A 19,028-nucleotide genomic window follows, 5' to 3' on the forward strand; every position below is an offset into this window, starting at 1 on the left:
GGGAGGGGGGGTGAGGGGATGGTGAGGGGATGGATGAGTATTGTGGGGGGGGGGGGAGGGGGTTGAAGGTGGGTTTGGGGATTGGAGTGGCTGAGTGGGTATTGATTGTGTTGGTGAGGGTTGTGGGGTCGGAGATGGGGGGGTTCGGGGGTTGGGGATTTGGATTGTGGTGTATCTGTGGTGTTGCTGGTAGAGTAAGAGTCATGGGGAGTTTGGGTTTGGGAGGGGGCTGTTGATTGGGGTTGTTGGAATTTTGAAGTTGGGGTTTGGGATTGGAGTGACTGAGTGGCTATCGTGTGTCTGCCGGTTTTTGAAGTTGGGTTTCTACATGATAGTGATCATCTATCTATTGCACGTCTGGTGTTTCTTGAAGTTGGATATATGTATCATGGTGACTGTCTACAGGAAATCTGTGTTATTAAACCTGAGATAGCTCGTCGTGTTTGGGGGTTACTCGGAAAGAGAGGCATCGCCGCCAGAACAGCTTATTCATACCTTGTAACCAGTTTCTTATACAAAAACGAATCACCGGATCTATTGCCTGAAACTTTTATAATAACCACTTATCATTCCTATGCGTTACTACGGAACTAACTCTACCTATCTTACACCCAGCCCCCCACCATTCCCACCCCCACCACAGCAACTACACCCCCCCTATCGTACAAACAGTCACCCACACCCACATTACACCACATAACCCTCCTCCTCATCATCCTCCTCCACCGCCGCCACCCTCGGCCCCCTCACCAACCCCAATGTCCCCCTATCCCCCCTCGTCTCCCTCTCCCTCCTCTCAATCTCCCTCTCCCTCGCCCTCAACTCCTCCAGCTCCCTCCTCTCAATCTCCCTATCCCTTTCCATCTCCTCCTCAATCTCCCGCTCCTCCCGCTCCTCCCTCTCCTCTCTCTCCCTCCTCTCCCTCGCCTCTCTCACCTCGCGCAGCCCAGCAGGGGCTACCATCCCCTCCCCCGCGCCCCAACGGACGTTGGCCAAGCTGCCTCGGCCGTCTTTCCTGCCCCCATTGGGGCCAAATATGCTCCCGGCGGCGGCGGCGCGACGGCCGAAACTCCGAGAGAAGCTATAGCCACCACTTGGGGTGGCGCTCTGACGTCCCGAAGCCGCGCTCTGGCGCCCGGAAGCTGCGCTATCGCGCCCAGAAGTGGTACTCTCGCGGCCGTCGGTGGTGCTCTGGCGCCCAGAAGCAGCGCTCTCACGTCCCGTGGTAGTGCTCTGACGTCCACCGGTACTCTCATTCGTGTTCGTCGCGATGGTGGCCGAGGAACCGTTGAAAAGAAGAGAGAGGTTTGAGGACATGGTGTCGATTTCGTCGGCGTTGAGGAGCTTGGACGTTTTGCGGCGGAGGCTGTTGAAGAAACCGCGTGAGCGGGCGCGGGGTTCTGGAGTTGGAGCAGGGGCGGCGGGAACGGGGAGCTCGTTAGTTGGCTCATTGGTGAGATCGTTTGATAGATCGTTTGATAGATCGTTTGACAGATCGTTTGGCAGGTCGTCTGTGAGTTCCTCGGGTTGCTCTTTGGGCAACTCATCTGGGAGCTCTGTGGCGCTGTTGTTTATCGTTGAACTTCGGCGACGCAGGCGCAGGGGGTTGAAAGAAAAGCTTCGCATGCTGCACAAAGGCGGGTGCGGCGCACTCTCAACTTCCGCATCTGGCTGTGCCTCTCCTTTGTTGCGCTTCCAGAAACCGCCAGCGCGGCTACTGGGCCCGATGGTGCCTTTGTCGGCTGGGGTGTCGGCGGCGGAATCACTGAAGAGATGATTGATCTTGTTCGACATCTCCTCAACCTCTTCTGCGCCTTTGAGCCCTTCTTTCTTGCGGTGGAAAAGACGGGACATGCTGCGCTTCTCTTTCAGATTTGGAGGCGGGGCGAGCCCGGAGTCATCGGGAGCTTCGCGTCCATAGAAATTGGATGGGAAACTTTTCGCCGCACGCAGCGTTGGCGTCTTGGAGGGCTTGTCATCGGCGTCATTCTTTGCTTTGCGTTTTCCCCAGAAACTGTCAGATCGGCTACGTTGTTTTTTGGGCTCCTTTGGCTTTTTGGGCTCCCTTGGTACTGGTTCCACACCGTAATTGAACAACGAATCAAGACTCTGCATCCCCCGACTGTGCTTTCTCTCTTCATCTTGTCTTTGTTTCCTGAAACTATCACTTCGGGCACGTCTAGCCTCCTGTTGAGCGTCTGTTTCCTCGGGGACATCAAAGCGCAATGTTTTCCTTGAAGAAGACGTGGGGATCTGGTGAAGTTGGCCCTCATCACAAAATCGAATAGCACGCCTCGAGGAGGAGGTGGGAATTTCATGCAATTCGTCCTCATTGGCAAAACGTAAGGTGCGTCGTGATGATACGGTGGCGATCCGATGCAATTGGTTTCCTATCTCAGGCACTGGAGGAGGTGGCCTTGTTGGTGGCAAGGTGGCGATCTGATGCAATTGGTTTCCTATCTCAGGCACTGGAGGAGGCGGTCTCGTTGGCGCTGGGGGCATCGTGAAGTTTGGAAGTGGCCAATCAAGTACCACACTGCCCTCGGTATTCGATCTCGATCTCGTACCATCAGTATCATATGTAGAACTTGTATAAACTGTATGGAGTTCCAGTTCAGAGTGGTTCGATTGTTCATCCATATGGTCCCAAGGCTCATCGGCGTGGCTGAGATTCTCGCTGCGGATACGTGCCATTGTTGGAGTGTCAGATCCATCATCGGGAATATAAAGAGTTGACGAAGAATCAACCTCTTGCTCATGGATGGGAGCGAGCTGTGCAGGAATTGTAGGATCTGAAAACGCCATGTCGAGAGTTGATTCTGAAGCGTTGGTATAGAAAGTAGAATTGGTTGAAGAATTATGCTGCGCTAGATGCGAGAGACCGTGGCGTTCTTGTCCAAGGTTCCAGTGCCCGTTCATCTGAATTTGGTTCTGAGCAGTTGCTGATATTCGTTGCTCAGGAAAATTAAACAATCCATTCACTGGTGAGGAGGCCGCATTGATTTCTTGAAGTTGATCGTCGACCTCGGGTATGGTCGCCATCCTTACGGGTATGACGGGAGTTCTCGATACAAACCTCTTGAGGCCCTTGAATAGTGTAGGGATTGATCTGTGCGTCGACTCGACGACAATAGGTGGACGGCGGTCCTTGGGTAATCCACGAGTTGCCGTGGATACTCCAAACAAATCACCGAACCTTTTTGACACCGAATCAATCGCCCAGATCTCGATGATTTCGTCGCACGGGTCGGGGAAGTCAGGCTCCTCCAGCTTTTGTTCGATGTGTCGTTCTATGTCATACATCCGCATCAAGGAGTATTTGTTGTTGGGATGGCGCTGAAGAATGGGAAGCTGGATTCCTAAGCCAACGCCTTCTGGGTCATCCTCGTCCTCTGAAGCTGTATCCGACTCATCGTCTTCATCCGAGTCATAGAAGTCTGGAAATAGCACTCTATAGTCAAATGGAGGGCTGGTTTCAGGGTCTGTCTTGCGAGTCCTGGAAAAGGTTATCCTGCTAAGAGCTCTTTTGAAAAACGCCTTGCTTGCAGTAAGCCTGCTTATACGTGGCTTTTCGACAGACTCCTCTTCTTTGGGATTGACAAACTTTACGACAGTGCCCAGGTAATCGCCATCAGTCGTAGTTATGCTATGATGAATTTCGGGGTAATCGCGAGGCCAAGGAGGGACTTTTGGGGTGATCAGACGTGTGGGCCCGTTGCCAACCGAACCAATTTGTCTTAGGATATGTTTGGTATATGGCTTTCCAAAGCCAGAGAGGCGGAGATGGTAGACCGGTATGCCTTTTTTCCCAAGACGTCGCGGCAGGAAGTCCAGAACTGTTGTTGTGTACGAGGAACAGTATTTGATAGGAACATCTGCGGATGGTTAGTATGTGCCTTGGGAATAAATGAACAATGACATACGTTTGTAATGCGTATCCTTTTTCGGCTCATCTTTTTCCGACTCATCGCTATGCGACTCATCTGAATTGGATGTTTCCTTTTCATGCAATAGATCAACCATAACACTACTGTTTAGCGAAGTTCTAGCTTCAGAAGTCGCATCTTCAGAGACATCTTCAGAGGAATCTTCAGAGGCATCTTGGGCCCCATCTTCGGGAGTGCCATCTTCGGGAGTGCTATCTTCAGCAGTACCATCTTCAGGAGTACCATCTTCAGGAGATCTATCTTTAGGAGGCTCAGCTACAGAAGGTCAGTAATAGGTCTTGGAAAATGAAACAATAACATACTATTATCAGGAATATTTTCCTCCGGAATATATCTCTGCGAGGGTGATCGGTAACCTTTGTATCTCCGGCACATAAAATGCAGACTCCGGATTGTTCCGCTCCTATTCGAGAGGGATTTTACTAGCGATTTCACAAACCACTGCATGCGTTTTCCGCCATGTCTGAGTGCAAACTTCTCATTTCTGTAGCACCCCCCTAGGCGTGTCAAGTCAACTTCCACAGTCAAGAACTGCATCTTGTTTGCAAATAGTGGTAGCCATTTGTTCATGAGCGGCGCAACCATTGGAGAGCAGAAGTAGTCGATAGTAACATGAAAGTGGAATTGTGAACAATAATATGTCATGATTTCGTGCCGGAGTTGGAAACACGACAAACTTAGGCCGCCAATAATATCGAATACAGTCCGAGGCTCCATGAAGAGCTTTTTTGGCCAAAACCCATCTATCGTACGGTCTGGCGATAGAATAATCATCTTGTTCTTTGCTCGTACTGGCCCAGTCACAAACTGGTAGATTCGGAAGCGAACATTGACTGGAAGACCCAGAAGGTGTGGATCTCCAAATCCAGGCACTCTAGCTCTTTCGCGGTACCGAAGACCTTTGGGCAAATTGGGCAAGCTTGTCTTGAAAGCATCCAACGCGTCTCCATTATCGTAATAACCAATCTCATAATCGACCAGGTGGTGGTAAGGAGGAATATGTTGCCTCTCCGGGGGGATTTGAATTGGAACTGGGACGGGGACTAGGGCAGTTGTGACCTTCGGATCTTTGTTCCGGATGAATGGTAACTTCAGACTCTTGAATATCGAAGGGCGTGGAAAAGCAGACTTCGCTTTGCTGAGTGAAGGATCGGGAACCTTGTTGCGTATAAATGGGGACTTGAACCTCGGAAAGAAAGGAATGGAAATCTTGTGGCCGAAAAACGAAGACTTCAGATTTACAAGGGAAGTTTTGCGCTCAGGAAATTTTGACTTTGTATCTCCTACTGGAGGATCAGGCGGCTTGCTTCCGACGAACGGGGATCTCAGACCCTCTAGCAACGGAGTGAGGATGTACCTCATCTGTGAAAGGACATTAGCAATCTGGTTTTGGCTGCTAACACATACGCAGAGGTGGGTAGAGTAGCTAGCTACCTTGTCGTTGCTAAAAAGGACCGGTCTGTAGATTCAATAGAATGAAAGACGCTCATCGAATGGTTTAATATGTAGATTCGACCGAGTGAAAGCCGCCCAGAGAAATGGTTAATCTGTAATAGAGTGACAGACGTTTGGAGAAATGATTTATCTGAGGATTGGATAGAGTGAAAGGTGTTTCTTGAGAGGATTGGTCTGTAGATTTGATCGAGTGAAAGAAGTTTCTTGAGAGGATTGGCCTGTAGATTTGACAGAGTGAAAGACGTAGACGTTTATAAAAGGGATTGGCCTGTAGATTGAATGGAGTGAAGGAGACTCGACGGCCAAGGGGCCGTCGAGTAGAAGCACGCAGATGAGGTTATGAGTTTGACGATGACAAAGAATTCAAAACATAGATTTTAGTTGCCCTTGACGATTGGCGTTTTTGTTTGGCGTGGGCCCAGGGTGAGTGCCAAATTGTTCGCTACGTGCTATTCTGTTCGCCATGTGCCATTTGTCCGCTCCCCCCAGCGAATTGTTCCAGGAGAGCAACTCTATATCTGTAGAGATAAAGCGAATATGGCTTTGTGATTCAGAAAGAGCATATAACAATTACTCACCTACCACAAATAACGCATTGAATTGATATTCTCATATACTTCGTTTGGTCCCTAGTGTGAGAATATCAGCTCATACGGGGAGCGCGGCACTCCTGTCATTTCAAAGTAGTGACTTTGACCCATTAAATAACTGGCCTGCATACTAGTCATCGTATTCATATCACCGATACCATTTTATCAATTTGAACCTCTTTCTCAACTTGTGGAACAGACGAGAACAATGACAGCCCAGAGAAAGAAAATGAAATATCCCAACAGTAATAGGCACCGGGCATTATGAAAACAGACACATTGAAACATGCAAGAGATATTCAGGAGTCTACCAAAAACAAATCCAAGGGCTATGGACACCTACGAAGTATGGGCTAACCATTATAATATAGAACTATATGAGCATGATCGTTGTCGTCAATTCAACATTAAGCGCCAAGCGCGATCCGGCAGCGTCTATGGCGGGGTAATTTTGGCGCTAAAAAATCATCGCAAGATCGGTATTTCCCGCACCGTCATTCTGCCCAATTTCGCACCCCTCTACCGTGGAGACAATATCAATTTTATACCCTTTGGACATACTTGGAGGGTTGAATATTACTAGGTTTCGCCGATTTTATTTCGTTTTACACCAACATTGTTTGTAAATAGATTACGAAAGCACACCAACGATGTCGGGGCCACCTGCAAAGTTCAACGCCGAAGAGGCCGATAACTTGGAGGATGTATGTTTTTGTCCCCCTCAAAGCTTGCAGTTTGGCTTATATTTGGGTAGATTGAGAAGCAGTTTGCGGTGAAAGGTACATTCTATCCCTTTGGGCTCGTTTTCGCCGCTGACTTGAGTGCAAACAGCTGTGCAACACATGTCGACTTACTGGGCAATCCTCGAGAAAGTCAAGGGATCCTCCCTCAAACTGACAAAGATGGACGATGATATCTACGAGCATCTAAAGAAAGACCTTCCAGACTTCGATCCCGCAGTTACCATCAACGAGGATGAGATGAAGAGCAAACTAGGCAAGGAGAAGTGGCGCAACTTCATGATGTTTTACGACAAGAAGATTGACGACTACAACTTCGGAACGATGCTGAGGATCAGCCCGACAGAGGAATATACACAGGACGGTACCATTTTTGGTGAGAATTGCTCGTGAGACGCTCGTAGTAGTGTTACTAACCCCGAAATAGTGCCAAGAATGCAGTTTTACGCTGTTGAAATCGCAAGGTAAGACCACAACCATCTATTTGCCCTTATATACTTGCGCGACCTATCCTTAATTCTATTTGGAGCTGAGTATGCTGATCATAGCGCAGAAACCGCAACGGACTGAATGACTGGATTTATGAGAAGGCACAGAACGAGAAGGCTGTCACAGAGGCGTAGACAACACACCTTATCAAGGAAATTACGACCCAATCTATAACTTACATGTGTTTTGGTGGACCCCTGATATGATAGAATATTGAGAAATCCGACCGAAATTTGTGAGGAAAGTACGGATGTGACGTCGTCTGGAATGGTACAGTACCCTTTCAATTATTCAGGTACAACTCATAGCCCTTGCTTGAGTATATTTCTTTCATTCGTGTTACCACCACAGCACGAGCTCTCCCTTGCTTGGTAGCGATTTGATAATAGTTGATGCATCATCTGTTACCCGGCGCCATTTCTGCTTCCGGCGACCGAAATCGCCAAAATTGCGATTGATTCGGCCGCTTCGAAGAACAATAGTAAGGAACCGACAATGAAGCTATGGGGTTCATGCCGGCCAGAACCTTCACAGACTTGTCTCATACTTGGGTGGTACTACACCCACTAATTCTTTGGCCTACTTTCTTCATCATGCTTGCCGCTTTCAATCATCTGTATATTTTTCACTGCCACTGACGGCTTATGGGGATGGCGGATACTTCTCTTCGCGATGAGGCTTCGGCAAGGTTAGAGAACTCTACTGCGGGCAGAGAAGACTCCGATACGAAGCCGGCATGGAAGTCCATGTTTGCGTTTGCGGTGCGGGGCCACCTCGCCGTCATGATCCCTGCGTGGATCTCCTCCATGACCGCGGGAGTAATCAAGCCATCTATGGCGATTTTTATGGGATTTATTTTCGACGATATAGCAGAGTATGTGGCTGGATCAACGAACTATTCATCAATGATAAGACGTATCTCAAAATGGTGTATTGTCCTCACAGGTCTGGGGGTGGGCTCTTGCCTTGCCAACGCCGGGTTCTTTGGATTGTGGTTGATATTTGGAGAGTCACAAGCAAATCAGGCGAGACAGAAACTGTTCACAGGATTGCTGAAGAGAGAAATGGAGTGGTACGACCTTCGTAAAGACGGAATATCACCCGTTCTTATTAGAATACAAACGTAAGTCGGTATTGGGCGAAGATGACTTGATCTGCTGACACTTTTAACAGACAAGTTAGAGAGCTACAAATGGCGACATCCCAACCGATGGGGTTCTTCGTAAAGGATGTTGCAGCGGCTGTCATGGCCATTGGCATAGCATTTTATTACTCGTGGAAGTTAACTCTTGTCCTTTCACTGAGCGTCCCGACAGCGTCACTTGTTCTGTGGCTCATATCACGTCGACTCCAACCAGCGATCGAGGCCCAAAGGCGAGAACTAAACATAGCCTCAAAATATACCAACACAGCCTTCCATGCAATCGACACTGTGAAAGTGTTCAACGGACAGAACCACGAGATACGGCAATACGCTTCTGCAATCAACGCCGCCGGCTTGTCATATATGATCCAAGGGCAGGTCAGAGCTTCACAGATGGGCACTGCCCGCTTTCTTGTGGTGGTCATGTTTATGGCTGGATTCTGGTATGGTCTCAAGTTGCACAAGGACGGTGAACTCACACCGGGCGACGTGATCACGACGTTTTACTCGTTCTTGATGGCGAACCAGGCTGTGACGTCGCTCTTGGCGCAATATGTGATATTATGCAAGGGCAAATATGCGGGGGCGACACTGGGGAGGATTATTGGAGAATTGAACAATACGTTGCCGCTCTCGAAAGTTGCTGGATCTCGGACATTGGAGGTCTGTGATGGGGATATCGAGGTCACGAATGTAGGTGATAAACTCGTTCGATATTGTAGGCATCGCTAATTATAACAGCTCACATTCTCATATCCATCGAATCCAACGCAGTCTTCGCTTATCGGCGTCGACTTATTCTTCCCTGCTGGAGAAACAACATTTTTGTTTGGTCGAAGTGGATCTGGCAAGAGCACATTAACGAACTTATTACTTCGGTTGTATGATACCACATCAGGCACGATCTCAATCGATGGCTGTCCAATCGAAACCCTGGATGTTAACTGGCTTCGAAATAATGTAACTCTAGTGCAGCAGCAGAGTGTCTTGTTCGACGATACTCTGTGGAACAATGTTGCCTTTGGTTGCAGCGACGGGAAGCAACCAACAGAGGAAGATATCCACGTGGCATGCGAGATGGCTATGCTCACCGAGGTTATTCACGACTTACCCCATGGACTTAACACTGTAATTGGAACAGGGGGCGCTGCCATGAGTGGGGGACAGAAGCAAAGAGTTGCAATCGCTCGCGCACGACTACGAGACACTCCGATTCTGATTTTGGACGAAGCAACAAATGCGCTAGACCACGTGAATAAAACCCTCGTTATGGACGCAATTCGAGAGTGGAGAAAGGATAAGACTACTATAATAATCACCCACGATTCATCACAGATCCAAGACATGGACTTTGTTTACGTTATCGACCACGGGAAAGTTGTCGAAGAAGGCTACCGGCAATTGCTCGCTCAGAATCCTTTTGGCAATTTCGCATCTCTGGCAGATATCAAGAGCGACAAGGAATATATGGAGGAGAAACGTGGTCAAGTGTCATCCATTCATCAAAACAGGAGCTCAACACAACCGCATACTAGTACGGAGATGATCAATAATATGCGTGTAGCCTCTGCCAACCCTTACGCAAACGGCCCCTTTGGGGAAGGCAGCTCAGAAACCTCGGAACCCTTGACAAAGTTGCAACGCCTGTCTACTTTTCTGGCCTATAATCCGGGTTCAAGCCAGCAAGCTCATCACTACAATAATAGAACATCTCTCAGTATGGCGACGGTGTATGCAAATACTATCCATACTAATGACACTTCAGATAACCGGATCTCCTGGCCACTCCGCTCCCAAGAACCTTTGCCCAACCCGCCTGAGCCGAGTTACAGGAGATCCCATAATCGGTTAAGCCAATATCCGCCGAAGAACTTCAGCTATAATGGGTTGGCGGCTCACAGCCATAAAGAAATGATGTATCGGGTTGACACAAGAGAAACAGATGACTTGGATGCGAGGATTGCGGAATCAGAGTTGAATCTCGAGTATATTAACTTGGTGAGGGGTAGTACCATACAAGTCTCGGCAGAAAAGACCAAAATGGTCTCCAGGCGTCCTGGACCAGCTACCCTGAAAACGATTCTGGGTACTATTTGGCCAAGTCTTACCCGGAGAGAACGGCTGGTATTGATACTTGGGTTTGTCAGTGCCTTCGTCTATGCCGCGTGCACGCCTGTATTTTCTTATGTACTTGCAAAGCTCTTCAATACCTTCTATGAGACTAAGAACCAAGGGCTAGAAGCGCGTAAATGGGCACTGTCGCTCCTCTTCATCGCAGTAGCAGACGGCGCATCCAGCTATACCTTCTACTACTCTCTTGATTGCTGTGCCAGAGCCTGGGTTGACTCCCTTCGAAAGGAAGCGCTCACACGGATCCTGGACCAACCTCGCGCATGGTTTGATGAGGCCGAGAACTCGCTGTCCATCCTCAACGAGAGCCTTGATCGCAGTGGAGAAGAAATGCGCAACCTCCTCGGTCGCTTTGCTGGATACACATTCGCTGCAGCCTGCATGATTAGCATCGGCGTCGTCTGGGCATTCATTATGTGCTGGAAGCTCACAGCTGTCAGTCTAGCTAGTGTCCCGATTATCTACGCCATAACCCGCGGATTTGAGGTTGTATCTGGAAACCTTGAACGCAAGAGTGACGCAAAGTCCAATGCTATTGGCGAAGTCTTTTCCGAGACTTTCATCAACATCCGCATCGTCAGGGCGCTCACACTAGAATCCCACTTCCAGCGCAAGAACTCCATTGCTGTTCAAGAAGCATTCCGCATCGGCCTCCGCCGCGGCACCTTCTGCGGTCTATTCTTCGGAATGTCCCAATCAACAACCTTCTTCCTCACAGCCCTCATCCTCTTCTACGGCGCCGTCCTCGTCGGCACCCGCGCCGCCAGTTTCTACGACGTCGTAGCCTGCATAACCCTCCTCCTCTTCAGCATCGGCAACGCAAACGACACCCTCGCCGTCATCCCCCAAATCGCCAGCGCCCGCGCCGGCGCAACCCGTATGCTTCGCCTCTCCTCTCTCCCGCCCGGTGAATCCTCACGGCTTCTCCACCAACGCACTCTTCTCACCCCTCTCCCCATCCGCATGACCAACCTCTCCTTTGCCTACCCCTCACAACCACAAACCCCAATCCTACAAAACCTCTCACTTACCCTAAAGGCCGGAACCAGCACTGCCCTAGTCGGATCCTCCGGGTCAGGCAAAACAACACTCACCTCTCTCCTCCTGGGCCTATACACCCCAACCTCCAATCTCTCATCCCTAACATTCGCGCACCACCCCCTCTCCAACCTCGCCCTCCCCGACCTCCGCGCCCACATGGCACTCGTCCCCCAATTCCCCACTCTCTTCCCCGCCTCCCTCGCGCAAAACATCCTCTACGGCCTCTCACCGAGCAGTCCTCTCACAAGCCTCGCGAACATTGAACGCGCAGTCTCTGCAGCGGGGCTAAATGATTTCGTGGCGCGGTTACCAGATGGGCTAGAGACGCAAATTGGGGAGGGGGGAAGGGCGTTGTCAGGGGGTGAAACGGTGAGGGTCGCGATTGCGAGGGCGTTGGTTAGGAGGCCGAAGGTGTTGGTTATGGATGAGCCGACGGCGGGGTTGGATGGGGAGGGAGTGGAGAAGGTAGGGGAGGTGTTAGAGAGGTTGGGGGATGGGGTGGCGGTGGTGCTTGTTACGCATGATGTGAGGATGATGAGGAGGGCGGGGTGGGTGGTTGTTGTTGAGGGGGGGAGGGCGGTGGAGCAGGGACGGTGGGAGGATTTGAGGTGGGCGGGAGGGGCGATGGAGAGGCTTGTTGGAGGAGGGGAGTTGGGGGGAGTGAAGGAGTAGGAGGAAGTTGAAGATAGGGTGGCGATTTAATATGGGAGGGAGTTTGGGGGATTGGTGTTATTGCATTTGGCTAATTTACCACGTTCACCTTGGCTATGATAATGTTTTTTATTATTATTTAACGTATTTCACATGCGAGTTGCCTACCCAAGCGAGTTGCCCACCAAAACACCAAAACGCGTTAACTTAACTACAGTCAACGATGCCACAACCAACGCAAGCCCAATACTCTAATAAAGAGGATAAAATACTACAAGCTATCTAGGCAATTAAAAATGGGCATTTAAAGAGTGTCTAACAAGCTGCAGAATCGTTTGATGTAACACGTAGGACCCTAGGCAACAGAATGAATGGAATGCCTTCTCGACGCGACTGTACCCCTAACTCACGCAAGTTAACTCTGTACGAAGAGTCAGCTCTCGTTTAGTATATCCTTAACCTAGATTCGCGTGGATTTCTACCCTAGCTGCAAGCTATATAAGAAATAGCAGACCTAGTACTCTCTAAACGAGGCAAGAGCCCTATTAGGAAGAACTAGACTACTAACTTTATAAAGCGTTGTATAGAAATTAAATCAAAGTTTAATTAGAAGTACGATTATAAACGAGCAAAATGTAAAGATCTAAAGATAATTAAAGGGTAGTTCTCCCTCATATAAAACATAGTTACAAAATATAGAATCTTAGAGTAGGACATCTATAACTTTAATAAAGCAGGTTTTGTAATAGGAGTTATTACTACTATAAAGGTAGTTATAAGCTTAGAAGCAAAGAGCTGTCTAAAGACTATATAGCTAGGGAATAGAGAGTAGGTGTTAATTATCTAAGGTGTTAATTTATATAGATAGGCACTCCTACCATTCATCATTTTTAAGGCGTAGAACTACCTCTCTACTTAGTATAAGGACTTAGGATTACTAGACGACTAGGTGATTATGCTAAGTAAGAATAGGTAGACTTTAAATTTAATTAGGTACAAGTAGATTTAACACTTTAATTAACATACAAACAGTCGTTTAATTAGAACCTATTACCTTCTTATTCTTAATAGACATAAGAGCTACCTCTCTACTTAATTTTAATACTACTATATAGAGTAGAAGATAATTACCCTCTATATACCCTACCCGTAGATATTTTAGAGTACCCGGCGTATCCGGGTATATACCCGGGTATATGCCAAGAGTAGCCAAGCATCGCTAAGGCTTCATTTTACAGACGTCGTCTCAACGTTATGCTTAAACTATTGCCTTATAAGCATACTAATATCCTTAATATGTAGTTATTACCTATTACTTATTATATTTAGTAGTTCTAGTAGCCTCTATAGTCTTAGAACGAATATTTAGTAATAATAGTGATATTATTATAAAAAAGTATGATAGGTTATTACTACTAAAAGCTTCATTTTTATATGCTTTTATTCAGCCTCATGTATCCGGGTATATACCCTACTCTACCCGTCAGATCTTCGCCGGGTATATACCCTACCCGTGGGCTTCACGGATACTACCCGGATACATATCCGCCGAACACTGTATTCGGTGGTTAATAACCACCGAATTAATTTTACATTACGAAAATCCAACTCGAGTCTCCTGCAAAAAGGCGATTTGAATGATTAATAATGCTCATGGTTCTTTATAATACAAGTACACCGACTCTATGCGGCGTCTATTTCATGCCTCATAACCGCTATCAATACAATACAAATGCAGCTGCCTGGCGCTTCTATTACTGAGGCACCTTAGACCAATCACGACACATCCCAAGCACCGTCCTACACAGCTTCCCCATCTCAACCGTCATATCCTTCTTGCGCCAGCTTCCCTGCGCACGATGCTGTAATCGCGCATCCGGATCCGTCAAGGGCTTCGAGCCCATATTGCCGTAAGACGAGCGGCCGGGACTGTTAAGGGTTAGCACGGTACTCCAACCATAGCGACCAAGGGAAAAAAATGGCGGAGAATAGGAACATACCTAAACCCCGTAATCGGGAAAATAATCGTATCCCCAACAGCCTTACTTCTTCCTCCATCCTTCAGCCCCGTGAGTGCCTCCCACCTCAACCCCGCATCATCCTCCAACTGCACCATCGCCGCCGTCGTAATCGCCTCTGGCCCCGTAAGTTTTAACGGGTCCTCCCTGGCCAAAACCCCCGCCTCCGCCGTCGCTGTCAAGTTCCCCCCAAACGGCGTCGCCAGCTGCGCGACGCGGGTCTTGAAATTCGCCAGGAAGCGATTGAGCACCGGGTGGTTCGGCGCAGCAGCCAGCGCCCACTGCGTGAGCTGGATAGGGAAGAAGTAGCCCATGCGCCAGTGGGTGTCGGTGTTGGGGTCGTTGTCGGCTTCGATGCCGAGGAGAAGGCGGGCGAGTTGGGGGGTGGATTTAGAGGAGTGCCCGGAGGCGGGGCTGTATTCGGTGTTGGACTGCGGGTCGGTCCAGGGGGTCATGTCGCGGTCTTCGAGCCAGGTGGCGGGGGAGCGGATGGGGTGGGTGTCGATGTCGCCGTACTGGTGGGGGATGGGTTAGCCTTGTCGGGGGATTGTGTGTTGATGAGGGGTTGTTTGGGGGAACTCACGATTCCGCCAATGCTGTTTGCGACCACAACTCTGAAGACGTCTGATCTCTCGACTGGTAATGGTAGTGCATTCAGGGTATCCACGAGGTCCGGCGTCGCATCTGCAAAAAGTTGGTCGCAACCATCGTCCAGCCAGAGGAAGTACGCCATGCTCCCACTGCCCTCAGCCTTTGCGTATTCGAGCCAGCGCTCCACGCCCAGCACAAGGTCTGGCGCCCACTCATCAATCTTCGTATTCATCCATGTCTGGTGTACTATCAAGGGAATTTTGGAGTGAGGGATCGTGTGCTTGAGTTCGGTAGCGCGCTTGGACGCCAGCCGCGCGGCTTCGAGTATGGTGGTAGTTGGCGGATCGGAGTCTTTTCGCCATTCGTCGGGAATATACCATACTGTAAGGCGCACATATGTTAGCCATGAACTCCATTCATTATCCCATAGCAATTGGGGTGGCAAATGAGGCCGGGATCCCCTATGAAGCGCAAAGGGGGCAAGGACGCGCGTACCTCCTCCTTTCCCACTGTTGCTGTTTTTCCATATATGTTCCCACGCAAGAGGGTATTTCTGTCGGATATACGCCTCATCGTACTTCGGCTTCGAGGCCTGGAGAAAGGGGCGACCGAGCCATAGGTGGAGGAAGACGAGCAGGAGACAGACTGTGATGAGCTGCCTCCGGCGAAAGAGAGCCATGCAGGCGACTAGGACGTGGTTGCTGTGTTATGGGAAGATGTTACCGCATGTCGGGGCGCTGTAGATTCGAGTCTCAGGGTAAAAGACGACGAGGTTATTAAAGGGACAGGGACAGATAATTAGAGTCTGTAGTAGTGATGCCGTCGAACGGGGGTGGCGGAGTAGTGGAGCGAGGACCCCAAATCACGCTAACTCGTGTGGAAGCATCATGTCCAGGTACATAGAAGCGTTAGCGGCATTAACGATTGCGCCTCAAAATATCACTTTTTTAACCCAATTCACAGCCAAGACTTCATAATCACGAGTTTAGAGCCGTAAATTCACATTATATAATAGAATGAAGTCCACTATCATTAAATGCATTTAGTTATAATAAAATTGAGAGTTATGGTTTAAAAAAGTGAATTTGGTACTAGGGGTTACAATAATCTTTACATAACTGTACCTGGCCTGGCGGCTATCAGGAACTTTTTTTCGTCTTTTCTCTCTGCATTTTGTGGGGTAAGACGCTAGTATCACGTGCCTCAATATCAACTGGCCGAATTGCACGTGACTAGTTATCATTTCCCTCCTCTTAAGCTTGTGGCTCGTATCAGAGTAAAGCCGCTCGGGTCTGTCTAAATTCTGTGGTACTGACAATATGAAAGTTGTATCAGGTTTGAGGGATGGGTTTTAGATACCCAATCATGTATGAGGTCTTCCGTTTTACTTTCTCATCAAACATAAGTATCATATTGTGTTGAACCATCGAACCAGGCAAAAGTGGATCGCCCACACTTTGGCATGTCAAAGCTGGTCTATATTTTACAACATATCAGCACCGTAGCTTAATCATCAAATAGAGAAGAATACATGTATTCGCAATATCTCTCTCTGCTAGACTAAATTATTCCTAATCAAATAATCAATTCATCTCCGTGCCGCATGCGACCTCAATTCTCCAGACCGTAGCAGAGAGCACGATGTTGGATCGGTCCCTTGCCATGAACCCGACCGGCTCTAGAAGTTGGCGCAGACGCAATGGAAGGGCGAAGTGTAGTATCTACACACGGGGAATGGGTCGCAGCAATAATACCCTCTGCAGGGGTATCCGCACGTGTAGCATCCTGTCCCTTGTTAGCTGCAATCCAGAAACCCAGGAACCCAGGGCAGTATATGAGTAAAATGGATAAGACGTACTATCGGCGATTACCTCATTGTCAGCTTTGGGGGTGGCGGCGGTGACCCTTGTGCCCTCGGCGACGGCAACCAATTCTGTCGAGTGTTAGCGGTGGATGGTGGAGGTGGAGGGGATGAGGTACCAGTAGCTGGCTTGGCCTCCGTGGCAGGGACGGCCAGAACCTGGGTGGTGGCTGCCAGGATGGCCACAAGGACGTATTGGAACTGCATGTTGGAGCAAAGTAACTAGACTGTCTCTGGGGATTGAAGATTGTAATGGATGTCAGGACAAGTGTTCGGTGAAAGAACTGACCTTGAGAGAATCGGGGGGATGAGAGGGAGAAGGACGGTGCTTAAATAGACAGAACCGGAGTATATTAAGCCGATGAGCCTTGAGAATTATCACATTGTCATAAGCCTCTGCCAACTTTTGCTCTTCTCTTTACTTCAACCATCCAAATGGCTTAGCGTTTCACAGCCTGACGAGCAAGAGCCAAACATCAATGCTGTAACCAGTTGTCATAGCTGAGATCCATGTTTTGTGTAAGTTGCCGATCCGTTCGTATTCCCAAACATATCCAATCACCTCTCCATCCCGCCCTCTTTCACACGCCACGTTCTGAATCACATCCCCAGCTTGACTGTCGACGCGACGTCTCACAGAGCTTCTACTGAAGTTGTGGAAAAAAAAGGGGGTCAACACCTCCATCTCTGAGGCTCTGCTACGTAACTCATGTCAAACCAACCTCTTAGATAAGAGACGCCCGTGGGGAGCTTAGGCGGTTGCACAGAGGGATTGCTGATCACCACGATTTCGGATTCGATCAGCACAGTAGCCTGATGATTTGCTGGCAAGGCTCCTCAAGTCTGCCACCGAGTTAGTGAAGGCAACCAAATGATGATTTGAAGCAAAAATAGAAGTGAATCAAGGAAAACTGTCAGCTTTGAGAGAAGGATTAGGCCTGATCACTGACAGTACCAAGCAACTGGGCATCGATTTGGAGCACAACCAAATATCAAGCCAAGGAGAGAACCGGGACAAGCATCGATCGGGCGTAAGCAGCCACCCTTCGCACCAGCACCGATCTAGATAACAGGCAATCAATCAAACTTTACTACATATTGACAAAAGGAAATATTCTTCTGATGAGATCCAGCTTCGCATCGATCTCAACCAAAAGCAGCCAGCTGAGACAGAGGCCTTGGCAGATCGAAATCAAATAACCCACCGCGCTCCAAACTCTGTCAAATAACCATCCTCCCAAGACCAAATGCACCGAGCAAAAGCCCAGCCCTATCAAAACCAGCACGCCAAGCACGACCGTTGAAATGCATCCACGTCTCCCACCCGGTCCAGCCCCCATCCAGCCACCGGAATCGGGACCCCCTCAAGCCATCCGCGCCTTGCCGAGCGGTCCACCAACCCAACCTACCTGTCCCATGGCCAGATCAGGCGCAACGTTTCCCCGTCCCCAGATAAGCATACAGATGCCCCTGACTCGATTGGCGGGGACGGAGGGGCGGGGCGGCTGAGTTGCTCTGCGACGAGATGGCGTGGGCTGGGCTGAGACTAGCGCTGTCAGGAGGGGCGGAGGGGGAGGTGAGTGCCGGCGGTGTGGGGTTGGGTGCCGAGATGGCAGTTGGAACCGGGGTGGTGGGGGTAAGACGGGGTAATTAGTAAGGGATAGTGGTGGTTCTGGGGGATGGTGATATGTTGTCCCGAGACATCATATCCAAGTCATAGTTATTTCTATTTTGGGGATGGGTAATGTGAATGAAAGTTCAGGTCAAATTAATAAACATTGTCCATTTCTGACATCGAGGTTCAAATACTATCTACAGGGGCGTATGTCTATACATAATGGTTGTTATAGAAGTAGGTTTAGAGATTAGTCATTGGTGTCACCAAGAACCCTCCCAAGTTCGCAAGATTTCTCGCCCATAGTTACTCTGGGACAGAGCAATATCTCCGGACCCCCGGGGTGGGGTAACTTACACCAGACATCTCGATTTATCACTTTTATCTTGCCCGTGGCTAGGCAGATACTCACTGCTATCTCGAACTCTTTGGAATATCTGTATGAGGAGCTTTTCTCCCAGGAGCTGGTTATAGGCAATCCGTCCATGCGTTACAAAGGACAGGCCGGTACTATAATGGCTATAAGCTCTTATCGTTAGCCTCGTCACCGATGTCACGCAGAACGTTCTCGATTACATCTCTTCCCCCTCGAGAAATGTACGTAATGATTCTAAAGGGTGAGTACTACTTGCATCGTCGATATCTACCTCGATTTAGACAAGAAAGGCTAAGGAGTCAATTACCGAGATACACAACTTCATTTGCCCTGTTTGAGGGACTTTGGGAGGTACGACTTGCCTTATAGTCATGATAAAA

The 19,028-nt window shown here is 49.0% G+C and overlaps 5 protein-coding genes across 5 annotated transcripts; 2 read left to right on the forward strand and 3 right to left on the reverse strand.

Moving 5' to 3' along the window:
- Nucleotides 1–687: 687 nt before the first annotated feature.
- VE01_03556 (uncharacterized protein) lies at nucleotides 688–5,309 on the reverse strand (the record flags this gene model as incomplete). Its single annotated transcript, XM_018273043.1, has 3 exons — nucleotides 688–3,875; nucleotides 3,924–4,202; nucleotides 4,250–5,309. 3 exons carry the CDS (start codon nucleotides 5,307–5,309, stop codon nucleotides 688–690), a joined length of 4,527 nt encoding a protein of 1,508 aa, XP_018132396.1.
- A 1,189-nt stretch (nucleotides 5,310–6,498) lies between these two features.
- Nucleotides 6,499–7,405, forward strand: VE01_03557 (uncharacterized protein). The gene is made up of 5 exons (XM_018273044.2): nucleotides 6,499–6,696; nucleotides 6,747–6,771; nucleotides 6,824–7,108; nucleotides 7,160–7,196; nucleotides 7,286–7,405. Exons 1-5 carry the CDS (start codon nucleotides 6,643–6,645, stop codon nucleotides 7,353–7,355), a joined length of 471 nt encoding a protein of 156 aa, XP_018132397.1. The 5' UTR covers nucleotides 6,499–6,642; the 3' UTR covers nucleotides 7,356–7,405.
- A 466-nt stretch (nucleotides 7,406–7,871) lies between these two features.
- Nucleotides 7,872–12,208, forward strand: VE01_03558 (uncharacterized protein; the record flags this gene model as incomplete). The annotated part of the gene is made up of 3 exons (XM_059463540.1): nucleotides 7,872–8,344; nucleotides 8,395–9,058; nucleotides 9,107–12,208. 3 exons carry the CDS (start codon nucleotides 7,872–7,874, stop codon nucleotides 12,206–12,208), a joined length of 4,239 nt encoding a protein of 1,412 aa, XP_059319875.1.
- Nucleotides 12,209–13,802: 1,594 nt separating this feature from the next.
- On the reverse strand, nucleotides 13,803–15,656 carry VE01_03559 (uncharacterized protein). Its single transcript, XM_018273046.2, has 4 exons — nucleotides 15,292–15,656; nucleotides 14,789–15,177; nucleotides 14,188–14,720; nucleotides 13,803–14,116 (listed from the first exon to the last, which is right to left on the reverse strand). The coding sequence occupies exons 1-4, from the start codon at nucleotides 15,473–15,475 to the stop codon at nucleotides 13,942–13,944; spliced, it is 1,281 nt and encodes a 426-aa protein (XP_018132401.1). The 5' UTR covers nucleotides 15,476–15,656; the 3' UTR covers nucleotides 13,803–13,941.
- A 751-nt stretch (nucleotides 15,657–16,407) lies between these two features.
- Nucleotides 16,408–16,864, reverse strand: VE01_03560 (uncharacterized protein; the record flags this gene model as incomplete). Its single annotated transcript, XM_018273047.1, has 3 exons — nucleotides 16,408–16,581; nucleotides 16,668–16,729; nucleotides 16,777–16,864. The coding sequence occupies 3 exons, from the start codon at nucleotides 16,862–16,864 to the stop codon at nucleotides 16,408–16,410; spliced, it is 324 nt and encodes a 107-aa protein (XP_018132220.1).
- Between the last annotated feature and the right edge of the window lie 2,164 nt (nucleotides 16,865–19,028).

Source organism: Pseudogymnoascus verrucosus, assembly GCF_001662655.1.
Source record: "Pseudogymnoascus verrucosus strain UAMH 10579 unplaced genomic scaffold scaffold_11, whole genome shotgun sequence".
NCBI lineage: Eukaryota > Fungi > Ascomycota > Leotiomycetes > Thelebolales > Thelebolaceae > Pseudogymnoascus > Pseudogymnoascus verrucosus.

Coding starts and splice junctions, on each gene's coding strand:
- VE01_03557 (XM_018273044.2), top strand. CDS start 6,643: ATGTCGGGGCCACCTGCAAAGTTCAACGCCGAAGAGGCCGATAACTTG. Junction 7,109..7,159: donor ACAGGACGGTACCATTTTTG/GTGAGAATTGCT, acceptor ACCCCGAAATAG/TGCCAAGAATGCAGTTTTAC. Junction 7,197..7,285: donor TACGCTGTTGAAATCGCAAG/GTAAGACCACAA, acceptor ATCATAGCGCAG/AAACCGCAACGGACTGAATG.
- VE01_03559 (XM_018273046.2), bottom strand. CDS start 15,475: ATGGCTCTCTTTCGCCGGAGGCAGCTCATCACAGTCTGTCTCCTGCTC. Junction 15,178..15,291: donor CAACAGTGGGAAAGGAGGAG/GTACGCGCGTCC, acceptor TGCGCCTTACAG/TATGGTATATTCCCGACGAA. Junction 14,117..14,187: donor TTCCCGATTACGGGGTTTAG/GTATGTTCCTAT, acceptor AACCCTTAACAG/TCCCGGCCGCTCGTCTTACG.